Source organism: Uloborus diversus, chromosome 1 (assembly GCF_026930045.1).
Source record: "Uloborus diversus isolate 005 chromosome 1, Udiv.v.3.1, whole genome shotgun sequence".
NCBI lineage: Eukaryota > Metazoa > Arthropoda > Arachnida > Araneae > Uloboridae > Uloborus > Uloborus diversus.
The window spans coordinates 53,180,361-53,192,506 of record NC_072731.1 but is presented as its reverse complement, the minus strand read 5'-3'; the positions used below and the strand labels follow the sequence as shown (position 1 = coordinate 53,192,506).

Below are 12,146 nucleotides of genomic sequence, written 5' to 3'. Positions count from 1 at the left end.
CATGGAAGTTCCAAACACATTCTATGAGACGCGGAAAAATTCTTTTTATTTTGGTATTAAATTGTAAAATTTTTAACTATGTTTTCACTGTAAAAATCGCGAAAAACCTTTTAGAGGTTTTAAATTAATATTTCCGTTAATTAATGTCATCCAAAGATGCAACCTAGCTAAGAATACTCTCGATCAACTCTCCTTTCGAACATTTTTTTTTTCAAAATCGGTCCATCCGTTTAAGCGCTAGAGTACCACAAATAGACACACAGATACAGATACATCAAACGTATAACCACCTTCCTTTGTGTGTAGAGGGTTAATAAAACAAATCAGGTTATTTTCGCAATTTGAACTTGACATTCAGGATAAGTAAATGAATTTAATGCCATTTGATAACTAATCTATGAGAAAAGTTTTGTTAATTAATAATATTTTTGACTCTTTGCACTTTTGTGTTATACCCCTAAAAGACTTAGCTTCTCAGTTTTATTGTATTTAACATTCATTTTCAACTTTTTAAATTTTAGTCCATATTAAACTACACTTTGTACACTAAACAAAGCATCGAGATAAATTATACGCTTTCATAACTAAAGAAAAAAAAAGCTTTGATAAAAAAAAGAATATGTTTATTCTATTAAAAATGTAAAAAGATAGGTAAGTTTCCAGCAATGTAAGCAACCTTATTGGGTTTTGAATGACTAAAATACTGTTATTATATATTTTAACTTCTCTTAAACGTTTCAAGAGCCGCTTGACCCTTTGCTGCAATATAAGGTTTCAAAACCAGATCCTTATTGTAAACGGAGTTAAAAATATAGATTTGGTTAAAACTCTGACCCGTTTGAAAAGTATTCTTTATTATTTTATCATATATAAAGCTCCAATTACTTTAAAGTTCTTACAAAACTATATTTTTTGCCAATTTTATGTACTTTATCCTAAACATAATATAAGCACAAAACTTCAATGAAACTTTCATATTTTTCTCTCATGTGTATCATTTACTAAATCTGATTTATATTACGTACCGAATATACACCCAACGTAGATAAAATAAACTTAATTTACAAATATTTTAAAGGTTAAAAAAATAAAGCAAGAAAATAAAATGAAAACGAAGAAAAACAAAAATTCATAAATAAATAAAAGGATGTAGAAATTATTAATTACATTGCATTTCATGAAATTCGTCGTTTTACTTTACTTCTTAAATACTAACTTCTATATCGTCAGTTGAAAACTAAATACTTCCATAATTCAATTTTTATTTCCTCCCCGTTAACACTTTTTAAAAACATCCACCAACATATTTTTTTCTCTCCGGAATACAAAATAGCCGACATTTCTCTTTGCTCGAAAATCTTGTCAACAGATCCTTTTTTATTTCACAAATTTTGCAACATCTTTCCCGAGTGAAGGTAAACCTGCTTTTATTTATTTTTTCTTTTTCCAACACCGCGAGACTAGCAATTTATTCTACAAATCAAATTTTAAAACCGCAAGCACATATTTATCTGAACGCATATTTTTATGCGTGTACGCATATGGGCTGAATAAATTTGATGACAGTTTTCTACTTCTGCAAATTCACTTACGGAATTCTTTCAGTTTTTTTACTGGCAATATTTCTAGAAGAAAAGAAGAAGAAGGTTTGCTTCTCTGATTAGCTTTGTCGTGTGATTTCATAGCTCTCATCAATATCATTTTCATGAATAATTCAACTCCTTTTACGATGCTTTGTTCGTAATTTCAATTGGTTGTTTGATTGTATCGAAGTTTTCTTTCACGAACACATTTGTTTTGTAGTCATAGTCTCACAGGAAAGAATGATATCTTTAACATGATTTATATATTTTACGTATTCGGATAGTTATTAATTAGGCTCATTGCATTCTTGTACGAAGTTAAGGAAGCAAGCTATTATGTTCATAAAAGGTCTTTCCCTCAAGTTTTTGCACTGAATGAATTTTGACTACATGCAATTTACCAACAGCGCAGTTCTAACATCCAGAGATTGTAATTTCACCCTTGTTATGGATTCATCATTCTGGAATAGTTAATATCTGAGCTGGAAGTAGATGTCCTCTCATTGAAGCTGAGAGTGCCAACGAATTGGCAGCTAGAAAAAATAAAGCAAACCAGAGAGTGTCCGCAGCAATGGTGCGAAGCTTCAGTCTCTGGATGTGACGACTGGCCCGGCTGTCATATTGCATTTGGTTCTTCCTTAGCCTCAGGGTTGTTTGGTTTGAACCACGTTGGTTTAAACCATGCGGTACTTAAAAAAAAAAAAAAAACATTCTTTTTTTGAAAATGTTTTTTTTTTTTTGTTGAAAAATTAAGTTGTTTTCCCCAAAATTTTCCATAAATTTAATATATTATTGGAAGATGTAAAAGAAGATGTAAGATACAAGAAATTCCTTTTAGAAACGGAAATAAACTTTTGTATGTTACCACATTTACGTCTTTTACTCCCTTTGATTGTTTCATTACTTTTTAACTTTTATTTTGTTTTAAACATAATGTGAAACGTACTGATTTTTGAGATACAAATCCTTTTCTTTTATTAAAAAGAGTTTAAGGTCGACACACCAGTAGTGGCCAATGCTTAGTAGTGCTTCAGTAGTTTCCACTTCAAGGTACACATTTGAAAAAAAATAGGATTCCAGGTTCCCCAATGGATTTAAAATACTTCCTGCACATTTCATGCACTTTTGAATCCATTGGGAGACCTGGAATCCTATTTTTTCAAACATAAAACTTAAAGTGTCCACTACTGAAGCACTGACCGCTACTGGTGTATTTAACTTAAATTGAAACATTTTAACTGTTCAGCAAAAGTCATCTGCTTTTATTTTCTTAGTTTTTATGTTCAATGAATTATTGAAATATTGCAATTACAATGTTCTTTCTATCGAGTTTAAGTTTGGAAAAATGTCTTATTTTGAGTTTGAAGCAACGAAGGGAAACTTCTTCCTCTTTCAAAATATTTCTAAGAGTTCTGCTGGTTTCTGTTGAGCCACTTGCTGAGCTTTCAAATCTGCAAAAATTATGAAGAGATCTTGAAAAAAAAAAAAAAAAACTTAACGTATAGTAGATGTTGACTGTGAATACACAGGCGAACCAAATGACCTTTTTAATTTTCTACTACAGGCAAAGCCGTTCGGACACCGCTAGCAAAACATAAAGTTAAGAACATAGGATTCTTCTAATACTGATCAAATAAAAAAGAGAAGTTGGTGAAATCTGGCGATCTAATATTCAACCTCAGCGAGGTATGGTATACAAGGCTATTGTTTTCAATAAATATCCAGAGCTAAGAGACAGAATCAAAAATTTTTTTTCCTTATTTAAATTATTTTTAAAATATGATCACTACCTGCGTTGTCCGACGTCTGTGTTAAAGGACCTCTGTGTCCAACTTGGCAAATAAACCGACGTAAACTGTGAATTTGTAAGGTACACACACACACACACACACACACACATTATATATATATATATATATATATATATATATATATATATATATATATATATATATATATATATATATATACATATACATATACATATATATATATATATATATATATATATATATATATATATATATATATATATATACATGGTGCGTTCGATCGAATCTGTCATACGAAAGGGGGTTATAGAAGAGCCCAAGCGGAGCATAGAACCACTCATCATCGTGTTCAATCCTTGACAGTAACCGAGTTATGGTAGATATAAGAAAAATGAGTAAAAAAAAACAAAATTCTGAGAAAACGACCGATTTCTGAGATTCCTGCTAAACCTACCTACAAAATAAGTACATATTTAAAAAGAACAGACGAATTCCTACAATGATTTCCGCTCTCTCCGAAGCAGGAAAGGGGCCAAGATCATGGTTCTGCCGATGTTGAGGAGTATGTGCTGAACCGAGTAGTGGAAATCCAAAGTATGAGTTCACGCACGATAGCTAGAGAAGATAGACTTTCACAAAGTAAAGTGATGAATACATTGCACCAAAACAAGTTACTATTTCACACTAGAGCAAGAATTGCGCAATTCAGATTTCGAAAAGAGGGTAACAGTTTGCAGATGGCTACTAGCCCGAGACATTGAAGAACACCATTTACTACGAAAGATACTGTTGACAGATGAGTTGTTGTTCACTAGAGGGGGCATCATAAATTTGCATAACTGGCGTCAATATACTAAACATAATCCTTTTTTAATCCGAAGCTCATCGTTCCAAATTTGATTCAGCTTAAATGTTAGGCATAGCGTAATCGGAGATTAACTGATTTTGGAGTGATCCGTCTGTGTTTTGAGGTAACCTAACAGGAAACAAATATTTAGAGTTCATTACACATAATTTGACTGGCGTACTTGATGCTATTCCTGTTCCATAGAGAGCAGAAATCATTTTCCAACACGATGGAGCCCCTACACATTCTTCAAATGCCGTTCGCGATTTTCTGACTAAACAGTATCCCCAATGAGATAATCGTACGGTCCCCATTCCTTGGCCATGAAGATCACCAGACCTGACTCCAGTGGACTTCTTTTTTGGAGGGGATTCGTAAAACAAGAAGCTTACAAAACATAAGTAGCCAGTTTGCAGGAATTGAGCAACCGCTTGATGGAGCAGTAGTAAAGCTAAGAAATTAAATTTAACTTAGAGCAACGGTTGTTACCGTTCGCAAAAGGGCAATTGCATGTACTAGATGTGGCGGTGACCAATTTCAGCATCTATTGTTAATTTTGAAGGTTGACTCAATGTACTCATTGATGGTAGTGTGACTTTTTTATTATTGGTTTTTCCTTTGTGAAAAGCACGGGAAAGAAATTTTTCTTTTATTTCTACTTATTGTTATGTTTTTGTTTTTTCACTTAATAAAATGTTAAAACTATTATTTTAACATAAAATTATCATTTTCTTAAAAAAAGAAAGCAACATGTTAATGTGAAACAGAAAATTCAAAGCAGAAAAAGGCGACTCTTCGCTGGTTTTCCTTTTTCAACGAATGCAGATTTTTATACTGTTTAAAACAAAAGCCTGAATTTCTGCTGAACTTGAAGCCCAATGTAATTTTCCGTTGTATCATCTGAAAGCTAGGGAATTGGGCCAGTTTATCGTAGATTTGACCGATTGTAGCTCAGGTGGTTGTTTTTGAAAATGTCGATTTAAAACTTTGGCACCATTTCAGTTTTAAGTGTGTTTAATGTTTCCAAGCTTGTAGTTCGTTGTAAAATGCGACTATCTTGATGGAAAAAGTGTCATTTTGTAAGATTTAGTTTGCTCTTTCCAAATATGTACTTATTTTGTGTGTAGGTTCAATAGGACTCGCAGAAATTGGTCGTTTTCTCAGATTTTTTTTTTTAAAACTCATTTTCCTTATGTCTACCATAACTCAGTTACGGTTAAGGATTGGACACGATGATGAGTGGTTCTATGTTCCGCTTGGGCTCTTCTATCAATCCCTTTCGTATGGCAGATTCGATCGAACTCATCCTGTATATTATATATATATATATATATATATATATATATATATATATATATATATATATATATATATATATATATATATAACTTAATGCTGCAAGTTTTTTTTAAAATACCGCAGCATTGTAATATCTCAACTTTTAGACTAGAGTAAGAAAATAACTACCTGTAGCTTCAAATCTTTAGCAGCTCTAAGCGTTTCGTGAATCGCCGCTTCCATTTCTTCCGTTGGTGAAGCTTGACCAAGTTGCTCCTGAAAAAATAAAACAAAAATTATTCATAGTTCATACTAAGGATGATGTAAGACTATCAACGAGTGTGTGCTTACTAATAATTACGGAAGCATATCAACGGGTTGTGTTCATACTAACAATGATGGAAGTATACCAACGTGTTGTGTTCATACTAAGAATGATGTAAGCTTATAAACGAGTTGTGTTCGTACTAACTATAATGGAAGTGTATCAACGTGCTGTGTTCTTACTAAGGATGACGAAGTACGCCATCCAGTTGTGTTCTTTCTAAGGATGATGTAGGTATACTAACAACCTATGTTCATACTAGCGACGATGTAAGTATCCCAAAGAGTTGTGCTCATACTAACGAAGATGTAAGTGAACCAGCGAGTTGTGTTCATATACGGATGATGGAATTATAATAGCGAGTTGTGTTCTTATTTCTTACTGAGAATGATTTACGTTTACGAATAAACAGTTTTCAAACTAGCGATGATGTAAATATACTTACACAGCTATGCTCATACTAACGACGATGTAAGTATACTAAAGAGTTGTTCTTATACTAACGATGATGCAAGAATACCAGCGAGTTTTGTTCACGAGTTGCGTTCTTTCCAATTATGATGGAAGCATATCAACGTGTTGTGAGCATTCTTACGATGAGGTAAGTATGCCAGCGAGTTGTGTTCTTACTAAGGAGGATGTAAGTATACTAACGAGCTATGTTCGTGCTAAGGGTGATTTAAGTATATTATCGATGCGTTAATGCTAACGATGGTGTAAGTATACTAACGATGTAGTACGTACTGTCCACTTCTGGCAAGTTAAGCTCCGTTGGCCGGCGGATTAAACGATTCCATTTGCTGAAATAGGGTAAGGAAAAGCGGTTGAAGGTCAAAAGGCTTGATGATAGCCCAATTCGGAGAAAATGAAAATTCCTCTTCTTACTGTTTGCTCCCCATTGAAGGACTTGCTCAAGGCCATAGCGCAACTTCTCAGAGGCGAACAATATGCTAGCGAGTTGGGTTCATGCTAACGATGATTCAAGTATACTAGCGAGTGGTGTTCATGCTAAGGATGATGGAAGTATACTAACGAGTTGCGTTCCCACCCTCAGCAGCTGGTGCAGCTCCATGCGTAGTCTGTCACAGAGCCGGAGTATCCTCTCCCGGTGTTCGTGTGAGGTGTAGGCGGAGTCTGTGAAATCCTGCGACCGCTCCACTACGGAGTCCAAGGCACTGCTCAGGAGGCCCGAGGGGCTGGCGTGCGTCACCCGACACATCTCCACGTGATCCTGCAATGAAATAGAATAACGTGAGAATGGTTTAATGACCAGCAGCGCCTTGATGGATACAGTGGAAAATCACTGAGCTTTTTGAAAGGTGTAGCATGAAGAACCTGGAAACATACTGTTACCAAGTAAACCAATCCTCGTTCTCAAGCTTAATCTACAAATGCTGTCCCGCTTTGAGATGGGAGGGGGTTAACGAAACTGTTATAGTTTGGGAGAAGAGAAAGAGAGGGAGTAACAAGAAGTGTGACATCACACATCTTTGTTAAAATAATAGCGTTTTTTAAAAAATAACAATATGATTATGAATTATAATGTGTCATGTGACGAAAGAAAAGTTAAAAACGGTGACGCCGAGACAAAATGGGGAGGGGGGGGCAAAATATGTTGAAAAAAAAGCGTGACATCGTTTATAGACGGTCCCTTAATTGATGTTTCATAGCAGGCTTTTATAATATAAAAGCATCCATATCGAGCTCTGAGTTTTTACACACTTGTTGTTTTATAAAAACTAGCGTTTACCCAGTGGTCAAAATTCGACCATATTCGTAAATGAATATTTGAGAAAACTTGAATGAATTTAACTGTTTCCAACATTTTTATTTCTACTCTTACTCATATTTACTGCTTATCGGGTCAAACGTGCAATTTTTATATGTACAAACAATACCAAACAGTAGTAATTTATTCCAATTTTACTTTTTGTCTGTTATTCTCAAAATAAATGGATGAAAGGGGATATTTCGGTAATGGGGTCGTTTCTGAAATTTCAAAAGCATTTATTTTGAAAGAGCATACTTAAAAACATGGGTTTTAGCCATTTTTTAAATGATTTGAAAATAAATAATACATTTTTTTAACAATTATTTTAATCGGTGCGCAGATTGAAATTCATTTTTTACGTTTCTGCACATTGCATCAAAAGCGATGAAATGCCATCGCTTTCCTCTCCCTTGTCACAAACTGTTACTATTTCGTGAACCCCACCTTAAAGCGGGACTTCATTCGTAGATAGTCCCCGTTTTGTGGTAATCGTATGCCAGTTTATATTTCCCTATTCTTTGTTTGCGTATGCAAAGAAAAAACATTTCTCGCGTTGCAATTGGTGCCAAATAAATGACGCCAATAGATGAAGAGCGCCAATTTTCCAATTATTGAAAGCTTCCCGAATGAAATGATGCTGCAAAACTCAGATTATATGTAAAATTTCTGGATGAACAATATGTCTTTTTAAAAGTTTAATATTATTGAGTGAGTTGCCTTGACCTCTGCCATTAGAAATATAACATTTCAAACGGTAAAGTGAACGAATCCTACTTGCGACATTAAAAATTGTCCATTCAAAAACACTGGACGTCGCAGTAATAGTGCAATTTTATTAGAAAAATCGTGTTTGTGATTTGTTTACGGTTTAGGGTATAACTGACTAATGCACTTTTCAAAATTTTTGAACCCTCTCCCCTTTGTCACAAAGTTTCACACTTCACCATACCCCCTCTTCCCATTACCACATGTCACACTGTTTTCATAAACGAGCTCATCAAAAGGCTTGATGTCCCTCTTGTCATTTATTTCTTACAACTTATCACGGGTGGGGGGGACTTCATTCGTAGTCAGCTGTCGCCAAATAGACATTTCTCTACTCTTTTTTTTTACGAATGCAAAGTAAATATATTTCTCGCCGAGGCATTGGTGCCAACACTGGATAAAGTTCGTCAATTTCACAATTTTGGAAGTCTTCCTGAATGCAATGATATTGCGAAACTCCTTTAATACGTAAAACTTCTGTACAAACAATATTCTTTGTAAAAGTAGGCATGACCATTGCCGTTAGAAATATAAAATTTTCAACAGTCAAATGAACGAATTCTACTCGCGGCAACATATACACCCTATAAAAAAATCGACGCACCTAGTAGGAGTGATCCAATTGAGACGAAAATTGGTGGATAGGAAGACAATGCACAGAATAGTAAATGAATAAATTTCTCAGAACAATTGAAAAATGAATTAAAATGTTGATGTTTCATACTTCCAACAATACATTTCAACAATGAAAAAGAGAAAAAATTAAAAATTTTGAGTTTCGCCAACTAAAAAATGATTATAACTTTTTTTCTAGTGGATTAGGTTATTGGACCTTGGGTGTTTTCACAATTTTTTCATTAGGAGTATTTTTTAAAGATCTTTCCAACCATATCAAATTCGAAAAAAAATAGACCATACGTTCGAGTAGAAAGGGCCATTTAGCAAGAAAATGCGTTTTTAATTAGTATCTCAGTTAATTAGCGTTCGATTTCAAAAATTTTTATTGATGACACTTAATCTCGGCAAGAGCTACTGAACAAAAAAAAAAAAAAAAAAAAAAAAAAAAAAGAATGAAGGAAATCGGTTCACAAACAGAGGAGAAATGGATACAGAAAGAAAACGACTTGCCTATTAATATATAAAGATTCAAAAACTTAATTCATGAATATAAAATTATGTTATACTTTTTCAAACTATGAAAAATAGAATATAAGATTGAGGAGGATTGTCTGGGTTTTACAATTTTACCTTTAGTTTACAATTTGCAAAAATGTTTTGAATAGTTTGGTGAACAATGCCTTTTGGATGATTCTGCACATAGGAGGGTTTCAGCAGTGGCGTAGAAGGATTTCATTTCGGAGGGGGGTTCAATCAGTGGCATAGTCGGAAAGTTATTTCGGGGGGGGGGGGAGCAAGAAATTTGACAAACTGATATGGAGATCTTAAAAATAAGCAAAATAGATTTTAGAGATGAAAATTTTATTTAACTACTCTTTTTAATGACAATTAATAATTTTGATTACATTTGAATTTAAAACAAGCAGCAAAATTTAATATAAAATAGATTCCCCACTTCCACAGAAAGCCCATACGAAGGGAAAAAAATCCAAGAAATTTGGGGGAACTAGACAGAGAAGTTCCTTTTCTTCAATTCTAAAAAGGTATATTCTCAGAATTTGCATCTACTTCAATGTTACAAGAGAAACCAATATTTTGGAAACTGCAGAAATGAATATTTTCGCACACTAGGGAAAAATGTAGAACTATTGCAATAAAGCCTTACGCCTTACAGCGCCCCTCATTTCGTCCCCCCTCCCCCACCCATTTTACTTTATCAATGTTCCGTCCAAAATATTTTTTGTATGTTATGTGTTGTACAAGAGAAATATATATGCATATTCTTTCTTGTTCCATTTTTTTGCTGGAGTAAAATGCTAGTTTTCAACACAATGCATTATTTTCTTCAATCATATATTTACACTTAGTCATTTCAGAGGGGTCCGGATCCCCCCCCCCTGAATCCCCCGCCTCGGCTCTGCCACTGGGTTTCAGTTTTCTCATAGGTCTGAATGTTTTCAAAGGATTTAGTTGGTTGCTTTTTAGTTGCAGTATACTTCATACCGCGTACTGTTACCCTAAATAACTCTTCAATCATTGACAATTTAATTTCACCTCAAGTATATTTTACTGTTCGTTAAAACTCCCATCTCTTATTGCAAACTTCAATACCTATCATTTCACGATTTCTAAATTAGACTCTCTTGAACGACCGAAAATGGACAAAAAAAATAATTTGAATTTTGACGCCTTGAACTCAAATTATACTTTTCGTAATCACAAATTGCGATAGAACCCTACTTATTGGGGTCCTTGTTCCTTCAAACGGCTCCTAAAAAAATCATAATTGGAATTCAAGACGTCAAAATTTAAATTAACGTCTGGGGTTGGATGCTAAATGCTATGTGCTGGATGTTGTGTGGTGCTAGATGCTGTTTTTGTCTAAAGAAGATGTGTGTGTTTGTGCACAAGACTGGTGGCTTAGAGAAATTAGAACAAAATGAGTCAAGTGAAAATAATAAACAATCATAATGATTTAAAAATGAGTTGTAGCACACACACACACACACACACACACACACACACACACGCAAGAAAAGAAAAGAAAAAATCTGAAAGCGTTTTGCACAAAAAATACTCAAGTTATGAAAGGCTCACGGTGTTTGATTTTTTACAACCAATTTCTTCCCAGAAACAACGGCAGTAATACGATTTTTATTACTTAAGATTATGTCATATTGTGAAAAAACACACTATTTTTGCTGCATGTTCTACTTTTGCACAAAAGTCTAATCGCAAGAAAAACCGAAAAAGAAACAAATGGTCTGAAAATATTTTCCCATTTGCAACCGTTTATACATCTACTAATCTAAAATTTCTCAATTCCAAACAGAAAAAGAATCCGTAAGTTTACCTTCTAAATTAGTCTTTATCGATTAATGGGAAGAGAGTGGGGAGAAAGTAATGCAAAAATAAAAGAACTCTAGTTATATTAGGTAATTGGGCTAAAAAGTTCTTTCGACTTAGTATAGGCAAAGCCCATTTGCAAGTCGCATTTAAATGTTTCGAACGCTAAATGAAGTAACAAGCAGTTGCAGAATAAAAGAAAAAGTGCTACGCAACAGACCATTACCCTGCTCAACACGATCTTATTTTACGACTCTCACTACTCACTAGAACTTCCAAAGGGAAGTTCATTAGGAAACACAAAAATGTTACTGTTCAGCAAAAAAAGAAATAAACGTGATAATGCATGCAAAATGATGTCCCATTTTCCAAGACTGTTGCCAAACGAGGGAAAGAAAAGAAAGCAGGAAACCTTTCATGATGCGCATCATGTTTGGCTTCTGTCATTTTAGCTAACTTTTTTTTTTTTCAGTTTAGTCCGTTTGGAATTTCCGCTTGTTTGGGCGGTTGCCAAACGACTAGAATTCAAGACCGTGTTACCGTGTTTCAGATCTAGCAATGATTCTAAAGAAAAAAAAAGATTCTACTTCAAGCTAGAAATATTAAAGAGAAGCATAGAGATTTTCAGGAACAGGTAGATGCAAAACAGAGCATAACTTAATAATATCAGAGGGATTTGTTAATTAAGTTTTGAAATTTTCTCAATTTCTAACAATGAAAATTAATTTGATAAAAGAAATTAAATGAGAAAATATCGACTCAACACACACACACACACACACACACACACACACACACAGATATATATATATATATATATATATATATATATATATATATA

At 33.9% G+C, this 12,146-nt stretch overlaps 1 protein-coding gene across 1 annotated transcript in view; it reads right to left on the bottom strand.

Moving 5' to 3' along the window:
• LOC129221145 (alpha-catulin-like) overlaps positions 1-12,146 on the bottom strand; it is a 139,219-nt gene that overhangs the window by 40,069 nt on the left and 87,004 nt on the right. The window contains exons 7-8 of the mRNA XM_054855629.1: positions 6,839-7,036; positions 5,670-5,756 (exon numbers count right to left, since the gene is read on the bottom strand). Of these exons, the coding sequence (XP_054711604.1) occupies positions 5,670-5,756; positions 6,839-7,036 (285 nt within the window). The remainder of the gene's footprint in view (positions 1-5,669; positions 5,757-6,838; positions 7,037-12,146) is intronic.